The sequence below is a fragment of the Pituophis catenifer genome, unplaced genomic scaffold (assembly GCF_029215685.1).
Source record: "Pituophis catenifer annectens isolate HBS135680 unplaced genomic scaffold, rPitCat1.0.hap2 SCAF_7, whole genome shotgun sequence".
Taxonomy (NCBI): Eukaryota; Metazoa; Chordata; class Lepidosauria; order Squamata; family Colubridae; genus Pituophis; species Pituophis catenifer.
Window position 1 is genome coordinate 76158291 of NW_027256887.1, and position 20896 is coordinate 76179186.

Sequence of the window (20896 nt, forward strand, 5' to 3'; positions counted from 1 at the left end):
CCCAGAAGCCAGACACACACACTCCGAGACCTCCAGCCAAATCACATTCCAGCCAGCCACAAAGATGAAGCCCGGCCACCTGGTGGAGAAAAACCGACCATACACCCGAAGCCAAGCCAATAGACAGACTGGGACTCCCAACCAATCAGAATGAAGAGGTGGGGCCATCCCAGCAAAGCAGACTACCAGCACCAGATTTGAAATAGTAACGGCAATTGCTGCAAAAGACCCCTTGCATAAGCCTGATGATGGCAGATGAGAATCTGCCGAAACGTTGCCAAAGTGCTCTCAATCTTACACGGGAGAAGACCCGAATACACCAAGACTTGCATGCATACATACATACATATAAATAAATATACACACACACATAAACACACACACATATACACACACACACATATACACACACATATATTTGTGCAAGTGACTTAGAAAACATGAATACAAAACCAGTAACCTGCTACCTCTCCTATCTACCAAGATGTGGTAGAGAATCCAGAGACAGTTTACGCAACAATATTTACTGCTATGCTATTTAATGCAAGCAGCACAATCAGAGTTCATGATTACATGAGATGCTGCATTAAATTATAGATTTGAAAATGAATTATACTGTTCGAATGACTGATTTTTGTTTTCTCAGACTCTGCTAGTGGATCAATAAATAGACAACATAAAAAGTCCAAGACACACATATTTCCCTTCCCCTCCCCCCTCACATACACACTTAAAAAGCATGTTTTTCTATACTTCTAACAGTAAACTTTCCCAATATTTTCAGGTTGTACCTCTTTGAGTAGGTAGAAATCTTAGTTTTGTTGTTTTTGTTCATCAAAAAAAAAGACAATTATAATTTAAATTAAAAATGTTTTTTCCTGAACATTGAATTCATATCCAGTTTAGACCACTTATAACACATTTAGAATATATTATTACTAAAACTGCTCTCTTCTGATTGGAATGAAGAAAGTTAAGAAAGTGCCTTTTTAAATTTTAAAATAGAATTACATATAAAATGAAATATTAGGGCTTGTAATATTTAATTCTTTTAACTACAGTTGAAATGGCATTTTAAGCCATTAGTTAAATACTGCAAAGCAATGCGCTTTTTTCTGTAATAAAATCTAGGAAAGATAACTTTGGTCTGCAACTTTATTGGACTAAAATGTATTCTGAATTAAAACCCTGATGCTGAAATCTTAAGTGCTTTCTATGCAGGCTCCAGTCTTCTCTTTTTCATTCCTTGGCCTCTTCGGTAGGGGCTACGTTCAGCTGAAATAGAAAACAGTCACTCAGAAAAGGATTTCCTTTTAAAAAATATATATTTTTCACCTAGTTTTCCTTTATCTACAATAAAATGTGTCCTCTTTCATTTTTCACCACTGCATTTTAAGCAATTTTACTGACTTGCATATAACACATAGGCTGGAATCACTGGGAAATATAAAGATTTTTTTTCTCTGCACTCTGCAGGATTTAGACATGGTGTAGATTCCTGTCCAGTTTCATGTGCTGAGCTATCCTATTTCATGTATAACATGCCTCATAGTCTAGAAGCGGCATTTTAGCTGCTTTTCACAGAGGAGACAATATGTTATTTGTTCTCCCCTATTACATGCATTCGTCATATATAGCCTAGTTCCATGATGGCGAACCTATGGCACACGTGCTACAGGTGGCACACAGAGCTCTCTGTGGGCATGTTAGCTGTCACCCCAGCCCAGCTCCACCGCGCATGCGCACGCACCTCCCACCAGCCAGTTGGTCTTTGGGTCTCTGCCGTGCATGATGGGGGATGGGGTGCATCTGGGGGACAAGTGTGTGCATGCACAGGGGGCAGGGCACAGGGGGGGTCTAGGTTGGTGCAGGAGGCTTTCCAGGGCAAAAACGGGCTGTAGGCGGGGCTCACGCAGTGACTCCACGCCCCATTTTGGCTTCCAGGTTGGTGCAGGCGGCTTTTCAGGCCCAAAAAGCCAACCCCCATTTGGACCTGGAAAGCCTCCTGCACCAACCTGAATGCCAAAATGGGGGAGCAGGGCGCATGCACAGGGGATGCATGCACATGTGTGGGGGTGGGGTGTATGCACTGGGGGTGCTTGCACTGCATTTGGGGGGTTCGGGCACGGGCACATGCATTTGTACATCCCGTGCGCGCATGCGTTGGTCACTTGGCACCAAAAAGGTTAACCATCACTGGCCTAGTTAATATAGACAAAGTTACTTGTTTTGCTATCTGTTTTACAGTTTACCTGGTAAGTAAGATTTGGGACTGGAGGCCAGGTGCCAAGATGAAGGTTTTATATTTGATTGCTGATTATTTATTCTTTGTGGGGTTCGGCTGCGAGTCATCATGGTATGCTGTCCAAGAGGTGAACGTAAGCATTGGGCTGGCACTGCTGCTGTATTTTGATCATTTGCTTCCAAAGGAAAGTCCCACAGTTCTGGATCATCTGTAATCAATCAGGTATTAAAACTAAAACCTAAACTATTGATTGTTCAATTATGCATGTGATTCTCAATAGCTCTGGATTGTAATGGAAGCCGCGATAATCAGGGTCAAGCTCAGATATGTGAATGTTGAAATCTGAGTTTTTCTAGAAAAAGGGAATGTGTCATGGCCCCGTCAGAGCCTGAGTCCGTGGAAGAGGACGAGGCGGAGCTGGGGCTGATGGAGGAAGAGGGTGCAGTCTCGTTGGCGCCGGAGGAACGACCGGAGGAGCAGGATGAGGCAGCCCCGGGTGTCTCGGGACTGGGAAGGATTGCCAGCAAGGAAGAACGGGTGCAGGACAACTGAGAGAAGGGGGAAGAGAGGGCAGGCAGTGGAGCAGAGGAATGACGGAGCTCTGGCGACGAGCAAGGAATGCTCTTCCTGATCCCCAAGCACAGAGAGTGGAGAGAAGGCAGGAGCAGTGCAGGCTGACACGACGAGTCGGGAGGAGAGCACCCTGCCCCTGGGGTTACCTGGGGACTAAAAATTAAGGAGATGCTGTTGGGAGGGGTGTTTTGTCGGGAACAAGCCTTGAATCCATGGAGCCTCGTGCGCAGTTGGCGACGTCTGGATTTTGCTGTGCTTTGTCTTGTGTGCCTTGTCTGGTTTGCCTGCCTCACTGGACTTCTTGCCTTGGTTGCTACCTTGCTAACTTTGCTTGCTGGACTACTTGCAGCCAGAGGCTGTCGGAAGTTGAGAGAGAGCTTTGCTCTAGGACTTGCAGTAAACATGGGGACGTTTGGGGGAAAGTTGGAGCAATAAAGGCGAGTTAGAACTGTTCTCTGGCTGTGTTGCTTCTGTACCTCGCCCCGGGTCATCACAGAATGTGGGTGAATAGATGGGTAACCCTTTTGCTCCCAGTAACTTTTCACTACAAATGCCCCCTGGCTGTTTCTTCCTTTCGTTACAGTCCTTCCCACAGTCTGCGTTCAGCATCAGACCAGGTGTGTTGGGGAGGAGTTGCATGAGAAAAGGATGCACATTGTACCGTAATAATTGGTGCTGTGAATACCATGAAAAAACCTTGAGCTAATCAACTTAAAGCAATTTTACACTCACCTGCAAGGAATTCATCCACAACAGATTGCGGTTGTACAGAAGAGTTGCCTTCCAAGGCAGTGGGAATGGACACCTCTGTATGCAAAGAACAGAATTGCTGAAAAAAGTGGAACAGGCTACCCGCCTTTCTAATTTGAGGCAGGGAGACAGGATCAAGGTAGGTAAAACTAAATTGGTGATGGACGAATGGCATATGGCGTCTCAGAGTCTTTTCCTTATGGCATCAAAGGAGAATCGGTGGCAACTCAACGGTGCAACGCCAAGTTGCTGCAGATCAACTTCCTACCCTTCTCTTTCTTCCCAGGAGATAACAGATTGGGAAAAGAGATTTTATTCTCTCCCTTTCCCTTCCCAGGTTCCTTTTTTCTTTTGGCACTAAAGGACTAGAGTGGAGGGTCAGTTATCACTGGCCATTCTTGCTAGTGTCTTTGTAATTTTTTTAATTTTAGTTTAATTAAAAGGCAAGACAAGAAACGATGGATGGAAACTAATCAAGGATAGAAGCAACCTGGAATTAAGGAGAAATTTCCTAACAGTGAGAACAATTAACCAGTGGAACAGTTTTGTCTTCAGGCGTTGTGGGTACTGATGTTTTTAAGAAGAGACTGGACAGCCACCTGTCTGAAATGATATAGGGCTGTGATGGAACGGGTGCCACAGGTGGCACGTGGAGCCATATCTGTGGGCACGCGAGCATTGCCCTAGCTCAGCTCCAGCACGCATGTGCGTGCCAGCCAGCTGATTTTCGGGCCTTCCGGTCCCACCGGAAGTTGGGAAATGGGCTGTTTCCGACCTCCGAAGGGCCTCCGGGGGTGTGGGGAAGGCTGTTTTTGCCCTCCTCAGGCTCCAAGAAAGCCTCTGGAGCCTCGGGAGGGTAAAAAACAGGCCTACCGGGCTGACTGTGCCATCGCACAGTGGTGTGTGTGTGTCACACACGCATTGAATTATGGGTGTGGGCACATGCTCGCACGACCCCACTATCTCCCCCCGCTTTTGGCACATGATGGCAAAAAGGTTAGCCATCACTGGGCCATCACTGATACAGGGTCTCTTGCTTGAGCAGGGGGTTGGACTAAAAGGCCTCCAAGATCCCTTCCAGCTGATGGATTGATTTTCTTTGGGGGGGGGGAATCTTCTCAATATTCCTGTTCAGGGGTGGGTTTCACAAATTGTTGCCATTGGTTTGCCTTCCACACATGCACCCGGTCTTCCGTGCATGCACTTTGCTCGCACGCGCGCCTTCTGCACATGTTACTGGCCTCGAAAATGTGCCTAAATAGGATGGCATTACATCCAAGCGGATAGGTGGGCCCACCCGCAGTTGCCGCTACCAGTTCGAGCGAACCGGTCTGAATCAGTTGAATACCACCTCTGTTCCTGTTGTAACTACAACTCCTTATAATTCTCTTGAGTTTCAAGGAAGAGCTATGATAGCCTTTCACTGCCCTCATCTCCCCGCCCCCCTCCCCATCAAATGAACTGTGTTGCCATATTTATGCTTAAATGATTTTTTTCAAGTGAAATCTAAAATCCGTTGGAATACTTTGGGATAGTCATTGTATTTTGTTGATTCCCTCCTCCGCCCCCTTGAATATTTTAATTTAAACACTTATTGGAAAAGGTGTCATATATGTGACCCAACAGCACTTGGGAAAGTTTCAGGGGCAAAAGAAGTCACTGCAACTCTCCGATTCTTTGGGTCCAAGCCTTTCCCAGCCCTCTGAGCTCCACATCATTGTATTTTCTTGCAAAACTATATCAAAATTGCTTCACAAAATCTATTTACGGCTCAACTATTCAAATTTTTGTCAATTAGAATTGCCCCTTATAATTACTTGACCACCTCGTTTAAAAATGCTGATTGTCAGAGTATATTCATCAACTGGAATAGGACATGGTAACAAGGTCAGCCAATGTATAGGCATAGCAAATAAATCAGCCAATGAGGGCTCTTTGGGAGCTGAGACAGACTGGAGCCAGGATGTATCTTAGTCTGCAGCTTCTGAGTCTGTGCAGAGAAAGTAAAACTAGTCTGCTCTGCTGAAATGAAACTAACTGTTCTCTCCTGCCTTGTGATTTGTTTGTAACTGCTACTACGTTGAAGAAGAATCTATATTGGTATTGTACATTTATCTTCATGTATTATTACCTATCTAAAGAAGTTAATGAATCCTGCTGCATCAGTCTGCCTGTGTGTGCTTTCTGGATTTGATTTTGCCACAAACTCTGACACTGATCTCTGCATTCCTAAAATTATTCCAGATTGTTTATTTCTCTACCTCTATTTTCTTTTATGATTTTCTTGTTATGGTAAAAGTGGTTGATATTAACAGGTTATGCGTTTTTGTGTAAAATAACCTTTGTTTAGCAGGTCATTTTCTCCCTCTGATGAAGGCACAATTAACATGGAAGGAATTTATTTATTTATTTAGTATATGGCACATGTTAGCCAGGGATCACCGAGGTGGCTGGCTGCCTCTGTGAAAGGATTTTTTTTGGGTGGTGTTATCTTTACCTGTGGGACATCCGAATGCCAGTGGGCAATCAGGGGAGGCTCCTTTCTTGTCCCTACGCAGTTTATTCACTCACAGGAATCGAGCTGCCTACCTCAGCGGTGCACAGGCCCAGCGTCTTAAGTGAGCCACCGCGGCCCCTATGGAAAGAATTAATCGTACTACTTACATTCTCCTCTATCCAGAGTCAATCAAAATAGAGCTGGAAGGGACCTTGGAGGTCTTCTAGTCCAATCCCCTGTTCAAGCAGGAGACCTTATACCATTCCAGACAAGAGGCTGTGCAGTCTCTTCTTAAAAGAGACCTGTGATGGAGCACCCACAATTTCTGAAGGCAAGCTGTTTGACTGGTTAATTGTTCTCACTGTTAGGAAGTTTCTCCTTAATTCCAGGTTGCTTCTCTCCTTGATTAGTTTCCATCCATTTTTTTTTTCTTGTCCCGTCTTCAAGTGCTTTGGAGAATAGGTTGACACCCCCTCCTCTTCTTTGTGGCAGTCCCTCAAATACTGGAATACTGCGATCATGTCACCCCTTAGTCCTTCTTTTCTCTAGACGAGCCACACCCAGTTCCTGCAATCCTCTTTACCTTGATCTTTAGTTCTGCAAGCTGAAACATCTGACTGGATCTGCTGTTTCTCCTGCATCTGCTGTCTGAACTGCTGTTGAAGCTGCTTCTGTCGTATCTTCCGAAGGTGAGTTGCGTCGTAATCCAAGGGCAGTGAGATCCTGTGATAACAAGAGTATAAACCAAGGGGGATTATCCCTCTAGTTCAGGGGTGTCAAACTCGATTTCATTGAGGGCTGCATCAGTGTTGTGTTTGACCTCGGGGGGGGGGGGGGGCTGGGGGGGCGTGGCCAGCTCGCCGAGGGCACCTGTGGCAGCCCAATTGCTCCGCCAGGGAAACTGGGCTCCTGAGCTCTGTTTTTGGCTGTGATGGCCTCCTGAAGCCCACGGCCCTCCTGAGCTCTGTTTTCACTGGCAGAGGCACCATGAGCCGGTCCTTCGCTGTTTCCAGGGCGGCTCCACGGGCCAGATCTAAGCACCTGGGGACAAGATCTGGCCCACGGGCCTGGACTTTGACACCCCTGCTCTAGTTCATTAATAACCTTCCTTCCTTCCTTTCTTCCTTTCTTTCTTTCTTTCTTCCTTTCTTTCTCTTTTCTTTCTTTCTTCTTCTTTCTCTTTCTTTCTTTCTTTCTTTCTTCTTTCTTTTCTTTCTTTCGTGGTTCGATTTATATGCCGCCCTTCTCTGGAGACTCAGGGCGGCTTACAATGCATTAAGCAATAGCCTTCATACTTTTGTATATACCTGCTTAGTAGGGCTTTCGCCCCCCCCCCCAAACGGTGTTCTTTTTTATACAAAGTCAGCTTATTGCTCCCACAAACCGGGTCCTCATTTTACCTACCTCGGAAGGATGGGAGGCTGAGTCAACCTTGAGCCTGGTGAGATTTGAACTTGTAGTAATTGCGGGCAGCTGGTGCTAGTTAACAGCACTTTAGTCTGCTGCGCCACCAAGGCTCTCTCATGCTGGATGGCAAGGCATGTTTATGGCATATTAAATTTCAATTCCATAATACTTATCTTCTAATAATAGCACTTAGCAATAGCACTTAGACTTATGCTTAACAGTTAACTCTAAGCAGTTTCACAGTCAGCCTGTTGCCCCCAACGATCTGGGTCTTCATTTTACCAACCTCAGAAGGATGGAAGGCTGAGTCAACCTCGATAACTTACTTAATAATTTCCTTAAAATCCAGGAATACCAGTATAAACTCACGAGAGCGGCATTCATGCTGGATAATAAATTCTGAAAGCAGAACGTTAGTACAATCAGCAGACTGAACAAAGCTGCTATAGGATATATGTGCCACTTGGATATGTACTTTGCCAATGTTGTACCCACTTAGGAAATAGGAAACATTTAGACTAACTTTTTTGTGACTGAAATCACAAAATTTTGAATTGTCAATTTAAAATCTGTCAAGATTTTGAAATCCTGACAGAATTCACAAAAGCAATCCTGTATTACTTTTTCTTTGCCTCCTGCTAGAAGAAAAGTAGAATATCTGACAACACCCAAGAATGTCTTGCTGAATTAGAAGTTCAGAATGCATTTGACAGCAACTTTCTGATGTCACGATGAAGTTTAAAATTTCAAAATGTGTGCCCGAGGAGAAAACATCTAATGAAGCTGCTCACCTGTTTTGGTTTTGTTCAATAGCGTTCATGGGAGAAACCAACTTGCAAGATTTGCTTGGGGTTGACAAGGAGAAGAACTTCTGGTCTTCACTTCCTTTTTGCAAGCAGCTATTATATCTTGCTTTCTCTATAGTAGGCTCGAAGTCCTGCCTTTTAACTTTGTCCAAATCTAAATCTGGAGGCATCTAGCAAAAGGATAAAACAAAAATAGCCATTCAAGTAGAGAAGTTCAGAAAAGAGTAGAAGCATTTCACAGAATTTATCAGGGGGAAGCTGCTCAGGAAATACCCCTCACCCCCACCCCAGTCTCCAGAGGTGAAGTTACCAGGGAAACAAGTGGTATTTTGTGCAGAATTTTCATCTTCACATCATATGTTTAGCCAATGCAACCTGAGCTAATGTGTGTCAGGGCGCTGATTAATCCCATTTTGCTTTTGGGTAATCGCACTTTGATTTAGAGACGTGAATCGTGGCATTTTCCTTGTGTATACCTTTGCAAGAAAATAAACCCCGAAGATATTTTTTCTAAGAAAAAAACTCATTTCTTTGTTATAAAGAAAGTAAAATATCTTACTAGTCTAAAAATAATTAAATTGTTACATTTTGGCAAAGTTCCTGCCAGCTACCTCTCAGCAGCCAGACTTCTTGGCAAGAGAACAAAGAAAAGTGTGAAGTAGAAAGAAAGAATGCGGACATGCGTAGTTAGCTTACTGATGACAAAATTGGCAAGCTACGGAAAGTCTGACAGTCCAGAAATAAGAGCTCATCTGGTAAATACAAAAACGCAGTGACAGTGGGTTATTTATCTGATTAAAGCAGGGGTGTCAAACTAGATTTCTTTGAGGGCCAGATCAGCATTGTAGTTCTCCCCGGGCCGGCAGAGGGAGGGACAGCAGAGGGGAGATGGGACGGCTGTCTCCTGCAGCACCCTGCCGGCCGAAAACCAGCCCTGCGTGGCCTGTTTTTGGTCCTGTTTTGGGGCCATTTTTGAGCAGTTTTCAGTTGGCAGAGTGCTGCAGGAGGCCATGGAGTTTGAAAACGAGGCGTGGGGGGCCACACATGGCCCGTTTTAGCTGCCAGAGGCACCACCGGCTGGTCCTTTGATATTTCCAGGCCAGCCCTGCAGGCTGGATTTAAGCGCCCCGCGGACTGAATCCGGTCCGTGGGCCTTGAGTTTGACACCTCTGGTTTAAAGCAAATTACAATTATTCTTAGTGCCGTGTACCCTGTAGATCACCTTTGGCTTCTTCTATTTATTTATTGATTGATTCGATTTATATGCCGCCCTTCTCCAGAGACTCAGGGCAGCTTACAATGCGTTAAGCAATAGCCTTCATACTTTTGTATATACCTGCTTAGTAGGGCTTTCGCCTCCCCCCACAAGCGGTGTTCTTTTTTATACAAAGTCAGCTTATTGCCCCCACAAACCGGGTCCTCATTTTACCTACCTCGAAAGGATGGAAGGCTGAGTCAACCTTGAGCCTGGTGAGATTTGAACTTGCAGTAATTGCAGGCAGCTGGTGCTACTTAATAGCACTTTAGTCTGCTGTGCCACCAAGGCTCTGTTTTTGATTTTTATGACAATTTATTTATTTAAAACATTTCTATAGACAGCCACCTTATAGCAAACGAAGGGCAGATCCCAATCAAAAATTAAAAACCATTAAATGAAGGAGATGCCCAGGCTGTTCCCGAGGGAGGAGTCAAGCACATCATCAGTCTAGAGTCCCTTTGCGCCCACGAGATCTAAATCCAGCCCATCTTGAATTCTGTTGACTCTTATCTACCGCCAATTTGCTTTGACCTCTTGTTGAGGGTGTTAGCATGCAATCATTTGAACCACACTGTCATGCCCCCATCGGAGTCTGAATCTGCTGGGGAAGATGAGCTGGGACAAGAACAAGACAGAGATGGAGAGGCTGGCTCCGTTGGCCTTGAAGGAAACTGGTGAAGGGCACAGTCAGTCCAGGCAAGTTTTTCTGAATTAATAAGGCCTGCAGACAGGGAAAGCTCAGGAGAAGAGCAAGGACTACCTGCTCCTGAGTGAAGAGAGATGGCAAGATCAACGCAGATTGAGGCGGCTACGAGGGAGGATAGTGCCCCGCCCCCTTTCACCAGGCGCACCTGGGGACTGAGATGTAAGGGGGTGCCAGTGGGAGGGGCATTTGTTGGGAACAAGCGTTGAATCTGTGGAGCCTTGTGTACACTTGCCATAGCCTAGAGCCACGATGGCGAACCTATGGCATGCGTGCCACAGGTGCCACACGGAGCCATATCAGTGGGCATGCAAGCATTGCCGTAGCTCAGCTCCAGCATGCAATCGTGCGTCGTCCAGCTGATTTTCGGGTCTTTCGGGCCCACCGGAAGTTGGGAAACAGGCTGTTTCCAGCCTCTAGAGGGCCTCCAGGGGAGTGGGGAAGGCTCGTTTTTCACTCTTCCCAGGCTCCAGATGCTTTCTAGGAGCCTGGGGAGGGCGAAAACGGCCTTCCCCAGCCCCCGGAGGCCCTCCAGAGGGCAAAAAACAGGCTCACTAAGCCCACCATGCCATCGCATGCTAAAAGAGTGGGGAGCGCGGGGGAGGGGTCACGTGCACATGCACAGGGGCGGGGCCCATTGAATTATGGGTGTAGGCATGTCCGTGCACAACCCCCCATGCTCCCTCCGCTTTTGGCACACGACGGCAAAAAGGTTAGCCATCACTGGCCTAGAGATTGCTGTACTGTGTCTTGTGAGGCTTGCCAGTTTGCCTGCTTCGCTGAACTTCTTGCTCTGGTTACTGTTTAGCTAACCTGGCTTATCGGACTGCTGGCCCTGGTTGCTGTTTGGTTAACCTGGCTTCCTGGACTACTTGCAGCAAATAACCTATGCCTGAACCATATAGGGCTATATAGATGCTAGCCAAGAGCTTGAATTGCACTCAGACAAAAAAAAAATTGGAAGTCAGTGCAGCTCCTTCAACAGGGGTGTTACTGGGCAGACTCAGGGACACCCATCACAATGCATCCTGCTGCGTTCTAGACCAGTTGAAGTTTCTGGGTGGTCTTCAAGGGTAGCCCTATGCAGAACACATTACAGTAATCCAAATGGAAGGGGATCAAGGCATAAGCAAGGCCTCCCAGTGAAGAAAAGGATGCAATTGGTGCACTAGACAAAACTGTGCAAAGGCTCCCAAGCTATGGTTGCCACCTGCTTCTCAAGTAGGAGTCCAGGAGACCCCCAAGTTGCACTACCACCTATCCAAAGATGAAATATCATCTGGATGTGGGGGACCAAAAACCCAGAGTCATCTCATCTCACCGGGGTGAATCAAACCCGGTTCTCCCACATCCGGACCCTTACAGCCTTCAAGTACTTGTCCAGCGCTGCCACATCATCATCGGTCTGGCTGAGGGTGGAGATATATCATTGGGTATCATCGCCATTGCAAAGCCCTAGTGCTCAATCTCTCCCCAACTGGAATCGGCCACAGAGGAAGGAGAACCATCATAACACAGTGCTTCCCACTCCCAGCTCTCAAAGCCAAGCCAGGATACCAGGTTGAAGCTATCAAAAGCCACTGAAGGCCAGAATGGTTGCACCGCTTTCATTCTGAGCCCTCCGAAGGTCATTGACTAGTGCAGGGGTCGGCAACCCGCGGCTCTGGAGCCACATGTGGCTCTTTCATCCCTCTGCTGCGGCTCCCTGTCACCGGTCAGCTCCACAAATGATAGGGCTTTCAGTTAGGGCAGGTAGAGGAAAAAGGACGCTTTGCTAGGAGGAGACTTTATGGTGGGGAAACCGGACTTCCGGTCGGCAGAGGAAAAAGGATGCCATGCTAGGAAGAAATTCTATGGTGGGGTGAACCTGACTTCCGGTTGGCTCCAGAATTGAACGGGGGGCTTCCGTTTAGGACCTTTGTGGCTTTTTGAGTGTTTAAGGTTGCCGACCCCTGGACTCCCTACACACAGTCACTCATGCCCTCGTTACCTCCCGCCTGGACTATTGTAATGCTCTCTACATGGGGCTCCCCTTGAGGAGCACCCGGAGGCTCCAACTGGCGCAGAGTGCGGCTGCGCGGGTGGTTATGGGAGCAACATGGCGCTCCCGTGTGACACCTCTCCTGCGCGAGCTGCACTGGCTCCCGGTGGTCTTCCGGGTGCGCTTCAAAGTTTTAGTTACCACTTTTAGAGCGCTCCATGGCTTAGGACCTGGCTACTTACGGGACCGCCTACTACCACAAACAGCCTCCCACCGGCCGGTACGCTCTCATAGAGTGGAGCTCCTCCAGGTGCCGTCAGCCAAACAATGTTGACTGGCGGCCCCTAGGGGGAGGGCCTTCTCTGTGGGGGCACCTACTATCTGGAACGAGCTCCCCCCGGAGATACGGAGGATCCCGGATCTGCGCACTTTCCGCCGTGCTTTATTTACTTATTTATTTATTTATTTATTTATTCAATTTATATACCGCCCTTCTCCTAGTGGACTCAGGGCGGTGCACAGCCAGAACTAAAATACATAACAATACAAAATTTAAAATTAATTAAAAGAATTATATACTTTGGCCCGAATTAAAACAATACGAATTAAAACCCATTAACAGATTAAAACTAAACAATTAATAACAATTAAAAACTAAAAAACTAAAACCTTTGAAGACACTCCTATTCCAGCAGGCCGGCCTGGCCTAATTTTCTCCCCTTCTTTTAAATTTTTAAACTGAAATTTTAATTCGTTTTAAATTATTGGGAGTTTTAAATTGTCTCGGGCAAAAATTATTTAATTGGGTTTTAATCATGTTTTAACTTTTGTATTTATGTGTTTTATTTTGTGCCTGTTCACCGCCCTGAGTCCTTCGGGAGTAGGGCGGTATACAAATTTAATACAATGAAATGAAATGAAAATGAAATGACTAGTACAACCAATGCCGTTTTAATGCTGTTTTCTGGTCCGAACCCAGATTGAAAAGGGTCCAGATAATCCACTATATGCAGGCCCATTTGTAGCTGTCAGTCAACAGCCTTCCCTAAAAGGGGAACATTTGAGACCAAGCTAAAGTTATCCAATTATAAGTTTTAAAAAGTAAATAAATCACGGTTAATGTTGTGGCAATGCTGAGGGATATTGAAAGAGGGGTCTTTAGATGTCTTTATAGAAGCTTATAGTGTAATCTTAAAAACGATTTTGCAAAAATAAATACAAGCTACATTAACCTTACTATTACGCTAAATAAATAAATGAACTGCAGGTTCAAGATCATTTATCCAAAGGGGCATAAGGTAGAAAACAATATACTTGAAGGTCCGCATAAAAATTACACGAAGGCACATGTGTTTTTGTGCAGGTTACAGAATCTTATTCAAAATAAGCCCCCCCCCCCCCCCCCGCAAAAAAAAATACTTGTTTTATAACGCTAGAATAATGACATAATACTTTTGGCTTAGTTCTGAGTAATACTGAACAAAAGAGAGAACATTTCTAATTGGAAAAAAAAAAAAGCCAAATGGTGAAATCTGGTAATTATGAAGAAGAAATGATGCAAGTTACTATTAATTTTACGATTTGTGCTCACTCCAGAATTTGGCATTTTTACTTTCTTTGAAACCTGCTCTCCTCCCCTCTCCCCCCACCACCACCCCAACATACCTGACGGGGAAGCTTATTCACTGAGCGCAAGTAGTCCTTATCCAAAATACAGTTCCCAAGAGCATTACCAAAGCACCTGAAGAGACAGATGGCTGCTTCTTAAAACACAATTCTCTATTTCACAACAACAAAGTATTGTATGCGCTGGTTACTCTTACTTGAGTGCCCTCTTCAATCCATCTGTGACAGCCTCTTTCCTTGCTTTTTCAAGGGACAGGGCCTTCGATTTCAAGCCTTCACTTACTCCATAGCCAACATCTTCATGGTAAGCCCCATCCTGCAATATGAGTAGATTATGCTACATCCCCCCTTACTATAATTACCTTAATAATTCCTTTCTTTTGAAGAAAAAAAATGGATGACTGAGGTGCATTCAGTTTTTCTGGGATCCATAGCGATTTGGATACTTAATCTGCAGTATCACCACTTCAACCTATTTTAATTCTTCAAGGCAAGTGTATCTTTGGCCTATAACCGTGATGGCGAACCTTTGGCACGTGTGCCACAGGTGGCATGCAGAGCCATCTCTGAGGGCACGCGAGCCGATGCCCAGGTCAGCTCCATCGCGCGTGCCCTCTCCCCGGCCACTGATTTTCGAGTCTTTGCCGGGAGACGCATGCGCAGGGGTGAGGAATCGTGCACGCATGTGCGGGGGTGGGGAGGTGCGGTGCCCCCCCCATGTCCCATTTTTGGTCCCAGGAGGCTTCAGGGAGGCCTGCTAGCACCAAAACGGGGATCACGCACGCATGCGCAGGGGGACGGGGGTCACGCGGGGGGCAGGGGGGGTCGCACGGACATGCACGGGGGGCAGGGTCTGTGGGGCAGCATTGCATTATGGGTGTCGGCATGCACGCGCACGCTATCACGCGCACGGACACACCTTTGGCACCCAAGAAAAAAAAGGTTCGCTATCACTGGCCTATAACAAGGGGGGAAAATATAAGTGGAATAACTTCGACAGCATTAAATAATCCCTTTCAACCAGTAACAGAACTGACAATAGTAACAGTTTTATGTAATAATAGGGTCTCTCCACTGACTATAAATAGTACCTTCAAGAGTTCTTATTCTGCACTTTTGGGTATAATTTAACTCAGTGGTCCCAACCTTTCTGGTTTAGCGGCCCAGCGGTGGGGGGGGGGGATGTTTCCATTCAAATGGCAGGCACACTCATGCACAGCTCCATTTGTGTGAGCTGCAGGTGCGCAGGGCGCCATTCGTACAAACTGAGCTGCACATCCAAGCGTGAGCACCTGCCACTCATGCAAGTGGAGCTGCGCGCATACGCTCGCCTGCTGCTTGTATGGCCCAGTTCCGAACGGGCCGTGGTACAGGGGTGAAATGTAAAATTTGTTACTACCGGTTCTGTGGGCGTGGCTTGGTGGGGGTGGGGGGGTAATGTGACTGGGTGGGCGTGGCCAACTTTTTTTTTTTTTAACTTTTCAAAGCATTTTCAGGCAACTCAGCTGGGATCGTCAGAGACTTTTCAAAGCATTTTTTTTTACTACCTCTTCGGCCAAGAGGTTGCAGAAAAAAATGCTTTGAAAAGCCTCTGACTATCCCAGCTGAGTCGTGCGATCATCAGAGGCTTTTTTTTTTACTTTTAAAAGCATTTTTTCGTCAGAAGAGGTTGTAGAAAAAATGCTTTTAAAAGTAAAAAAAAAAAGCCTCTGATGATCGTGCAGCTCAGCTGGGCATGGGGGGGGGCAGGGATTTTTGCTACCGGTTCTCCGAACCACCCGCCACCATCGCTACCGGATCGGGTGATCCGGTCCGAACCAGGAGCATTTCACCCCTGCCGTGGTAGTAGGCCACAGCCCGGGCTTGGGGACCTCTGATTTAACTGTCTGTCCCTAAAAACTCCACCTCATTAGAATCCCCACCCATATATGCGTGCTTACCTTAAGCTGAACTTTCACAAAGGCACAAACACCCACATAGAATTTGCCATTATTTAGATCAACAAAATCTGCAAAAGGAGGAAGAAAATAAAAGTTAAAGACTAAGGCAACAGGCAGTAACAGAAATATATAAAAATGCATATGAGGTTTTTTTTTTTTAATAGGACCTGTGGTAGCTTTTATTTTTGAAAAGAAAACTAAGGTCAAACACAGTATAAATTACATAAAGAGGAAGCAAGAAAACATGCATAACTAAAATTAAATTCAATGGTGTCTGATAATTTTCATTGTTTTTAATAAACAGCTATTTATAATTAGCATTTATTGATTATAATATACCATATTTGAGGTAAACAAAACCTCCATTAATATTATTCTGTGTTAATTAGAAGTACCAAAGAAACTTTACTTTGCACTGTATCATATATCAGTGTTTGACCTTTCCTAATACTGTAGCAAAAAGCAAAAAGATACATTCAGGTAAAATGATGAATACACCTTGTCTTGTACTGTTAAGACAGAGGCGTGGGGGGGAGGCAGGCGATCTGGACGTGCAGGCTGTAGGAAAGCCAAGTGGCAGTGGGCCGGAGCGGCGGGTGGCCACTCGTCTTCACGTCACTTGGGTTGCCTGCAGCCCACGCGACGCACCAGGATCGCCTGCCTTCCGCTGTGCCTTCCACTCTGCGCAGCTCCAGAGTGCGCCGACTAAGGGACCAGCGGATTGCAGCTGCTGCCAGATACCATCAGTTCCCACGCGCTTGCTGGCGCTTGTGTGTGCATCAGGGGCGGGGCACCCAGCCAGGCTGATCACCCTGAAATCTTGTTCCCCTGAAAATAAGCCCTAGTGCTTATTTTGGGGCCCAAAAGAAAATAAGACCGGGTCTTATTTTCGAGAAAACGCAGTAGTTCTTAACTTACAAACTACCAATTTCAAAAAGGGTAAAGTATTGCAGGTGACAGAGGCTGGAGGTGGAGAGAAGCAATCACAGAAGGAATGATAACCCAGGAGGCAGTGAGCACCAATGACAAAAGTGCAACAGAGGGTCAAGACTTGAGAATATTGTACAAACTGGACCTGGCCTAGAGGTGGGTTTCAGCAGGTTCTGGCCAGTTCTGGAGAACCGGTAGCGGAAATTTTGAATAGTTCGGAGAACCGGAAGTAAAAATTCTGACTGGCCCCGCCCCCATCTATTCTCTGCCTCCTGAGTCTCAGCTGATCGGGAGGAAATGGGGATTTTGCAGTAAACTTCCCCTGGATTGGGGACGGAATGGAGATTTTACAGTATTCTTCCCCTGGAGTGGGGTGGGAATGGAGATTTTACAGTATCCTTCCCCGCCACGCCCACCAAGCCACGCCCACCAAGCCATGCCACACCCACTAAGCCACACCCACAGAACCGGTAGTAAAAAAATTGGAAACCCACCACTGACCTAGCCATAGGGAACAATTTTACACATCTATCAAATTAGGAAACCAAATAATAAATAAATATGAGTGCTTGAGAGTATTAGCAAAAGACACATTAAAACTGTAACTAATAGAATAACAGGTTATTGTGGTGATTTCGCTTAAGAGGTAAGAGAACTACAACATAGATAAGCAAATCTGCTTTCTGGCTGGAAAATACAATCTAAAATGATGAATATGCATCAATTTTATTTAAGGTTTTATTTAAGGTATTTAAGCTTGACTCAGCCTTCCATCCTTCTGAGGTGGGTAAAATGAGGACCCAGATTGTTAGGGCAATAGGCTGACTCTGTAAACTGCTTAGAGAGGGCTGTAAAGCACTGTTGAAGCCATATATAAGTCTAAGTGCTATTGCTATTTTATATGCAAACTAACTCAAAGAATTCTTGGCTACCCTCGTACTTCAAGGTCTCAAGTTGCCTAAGGAAGAGAGGCAATTCTATAATTCCTCATAATATTTCTCATCCTCTTCTACAATGGATTTTTATCAGGAACACATGAGAAATAAGCAAAACTGCTTCCTAACTTTCCTCACATGAAATCTATTACCAGTTCAAAGAAGCTTCCACAAGCAGAGCAGTATTGTGAAACTCCCAGCCTTTACTTTTAGAGTTTATTAGAATTGCCTTTACGGTGGGAATACTTTTCTCACATTTTCAACCGAAACAAGTTTTTAATTGGACTCACCAACGTTCTGCTGAGTGACAGAATGAGCCCACCCATTATATCCAAACATTTCATTGGCCAGGCTGATGACTCTGTGCCCCTCTATGTAGCAAACCTGAGAGCAAAAAGAAAGGAAATAAGTTTTGCTATAGCCTATCAAAGATCCATTTTTATCTCATATTCAAGAAGGATCTAAAGCCGTGATGACGAACCAGAGGTGGCACGCAGCGCCCTCTCTGATGGCACGCGAGCCGTTGCCCCAGTTCAGCTCCGCTAAGCATGTGCGCCCGCCTCCTGCTGGCCAGCTGGTCTTCAGGTCTCTGCCATGCATGCACGGGGGGGGGGGGGATGCGTGCATGTGCAGGGCAGTGCATGCACAGGGAACACGCGCATGTAGGGGGGGCACATGTGCATGCGTGGGGGGGCGCTGCGGGAGGGCACACACCAGTGGTGGATTGCCCCCGGTTCGCACTGGTTCTATAGAACCGGTAGTAAAACTGGTGGGAGGCTCCACCCACCGACCCTGTCATCAAAACGTCAGGGTCGCTTGCGCAGAAGAGCGTGCGCGCGGCCCCGCTGCAAACCAGTAGTTAAGGTAAGTAGAACCCATCCCTGGCACACACATGCACAGGAGGCGGGACACATGCAGGGGCCATGCGCACATTGCATTTGGGGGGTTTGGGGGCACGGGGACGCTTTAGGCACTCGGTCCGGAAAAGGTTAGCCTTCACTGATTTATAGCTATGTAATATAGTTTCTAAGTGACATAGCACAGCAAAAACCATAAAGAAGCAGGTAACAATATGCATTTTAACAGGGCTTACTTTTTATGTTTACCAACTCAGAGACAGACACTGTTTTCACCTAAATAGCTCTCTACATAAGAGCTATATATAAATATTAAAGTGATCAAATGGACTCTATTTCAGGAGGAGAAAGCTGGTAGTATCTCAAAATCTAGGCCACAGTGTGGGATGGGATATGTAGGGAACAAGGGTGGGATTGAGCACATTATTTGCGTCATGCGCCTTTAAACGTGTGAAAAGCTGTTAAAAGGTTCAGCGCCACAGAACAAGAGATCCTTTGTACAGCTAGTTGGGCAAAACAGGCAGTCCTGGTCTTACAACGGTTCGCTTAGTGACTAATCAAAGTTACGACAGCACTGAAAAAAAGTGACTCGGGATCGTTTTTCACACTCACACAGCATCCCCAAGGTCACGTGATTTACATTCGGATGCTTAACTGACTCATATTTATGACCGTTGCAATGCCCTGGGGTCATGTGACCCCCTCCTCCTTTTTGTAACCTTCTGACAAAGTCAAAGCCACTTAACAACCGTGTTACTCATTTAACAACTGCCATGATTCACTTAACAAATGTGGGAAGAAAAGTCGTAAAACAGGGCAAAACTCACTGAACACACTTCTCACTTAGCAACCTGAATTTGGGGCTCAATTGTAAGTTGGTCATAAATTGAGGATTATCTGTAGGCACCAGAGGTAAAATGCACTTACTTTCGCTACCGGATCGGAAATGTGCTCATGCGCGCCTCTTCCGCGCATGCACAGAGGGTCAAAAACGGGATGTGATGGCATCCGGATGGGTGGGCGGAGCCTCCCTCCGCTGGCCCTACCGGATCGCACAAGCCGGATAAATCCGGCTGGATTTCACCATTGGTACACACAAAATATAAAATCGGAATAAAAACTGGCATTTAGAGCCATTTTGCCCAGGATTATGTTTATTTTTCCTCTTGAAATCTCTGGTCAGCGGTTCTAATTTGGCAACCTGAAGGTTAGTACTGATTTTCAACAATCTGGTCTGGTGATACTAGCTGTTGACAGCTATATAGTACATGTGTTTTTTTTTTAAAAAAAGTGTTAAAGCATCTTAACATGCTACTCCAAGCCTGCCAGGGTCACATCTCTGGAGTTAAAAGAATGCTTTTCAGTATAAAGTAAAGGAAGGCTCTAATCCAGAAGTCTTCAAATTTGGCAGCTTTAAGACTTGTGGACTTCATAGCTGGCTGGAGAATTCTGGGAGTTGAAGTCCACAAGTCTTAAAGCTGCCAAGTTTGAAGACCTCTGGGTTAAAAGGATACTTTTCAGTATAAAGGAAAGGAAAGCTCTAATCTCTAATTTGTACCTTCTGTCCTCCTCCGGCTTGTCTGCTACTGATGTATTCTGGGCCCAGCCTCTGCCTCAGAGCAGCCTGAACAGCCTGATACTCGTCTGCTGTGTACTGGCACTTCACAAACACAAAAACCAACAGATTTAAATACCTTTCTGTCTTCTTGCCTCTTCTGGTTGTTTCCATTTCAAGATTCGGTTGGCTCACACTTAAGTCTTTTTCAAGATGAAAGAATAAACTGCACTGTTATGGTACTGTCATCAATTATAAAATGATTTTTTTAAAAATAACATCTTTATAGAGTTCACTCCTGAAGTTTCGCTACCTCAATGCAAATCGAAGAGATAATTGTATCAGCATATTGCCTAGTATTCCTCACCAAGAAACAATTTATGAATTCTAACCCCCCACCCCAGAAAAAGACCCAAACGGCACTCAAACTTCAAAATTGTACAGTCTTCTTTGTAAAATAATCTCAATAATACCCGAACTTCACTTTTTCTGTACCTTTTCTGCATAGGATACAAAATACACTGAGATTATTTCAGAAAGGTTGATTAACACCAACCTGATTTTCATCCTGCTTCCATTAAAATTTCTAAATAAGTTTGCTACAGATTTGTTACGATGAAGTAGAAATCATATTCTTATCGTTCTCATCCCGGAGAATAGCTGTAGCGAGATGGGCAGCAAAATAACTAACTAACTAACTAACTAACTAACTAAAAGTAATGATATACTGACCTGTCCAAACCACGTACTGGGTGTGTCACTGGTGTTGCCACTGCCATCTCTTGCCATTTTTACCATGGACATCCCTCCAAAATAAATATATTAGAATTAGA

General features: G+C 45.5%; 1 protein-coding gene across 1 annotated transcript; it reads right to left on the reverse strand.

Moving 5' to 3' along the window:
- Nucleotides 1-1213: 1213 nt before the first annotated feature.
- Nucleotides 1214-20867, reverse strand: RAD52 (RAD52 homolog, DNA repair protein). Its single transcript, XM_070947372.1, has 11 exons — nt 20796-20867; nt 20067-20168; nt 17942-18035; nt 15787-15854; nt 14044-14162; nt 13886-13961; nt 8264-8448; nt 6649-6788; nt 3551-3625; nt 2253-2453; nt 1214-1275 (listed from the first exon to the last, which is right to left on the reverse strand). The coding sequence occupies exons 1-11, from the start codon at nt 20865-20867 to the stop codon at nt 1214-1216; spliced, it is 1194 nt and encodes a 397-aa protein (XP_070803473.1).
- Between the last annotated feature and the right edge of the window lie 29 nt (nt 20868-20896).

Excerpts from the sequence above, each read along its gene's own strand:
- RAD52 (XM_070947372.1), bottom strand. The coding sequence starts at position 20,867 with ATGTCCATGGTAAAAATGGCAAGAGATGGCAGTGGCAACACCAGTGAC. Across the intron at positions 18,036-20,066 it reads AAGCCGGAGGAGGACAGAAG|GTTTGCTACATAGAGGGGCA; the intron begins GTACAAATTAGA and ends TTTTGCTCTCAG. Across the intron at positions 15,855-17,941 it reads TGTCACTCAGCAGAACGTTG|ATTTTGTTGATCTAAATAAT; the intron begins GTGAGTCCAATT and ends CTCCTTTTGCAG.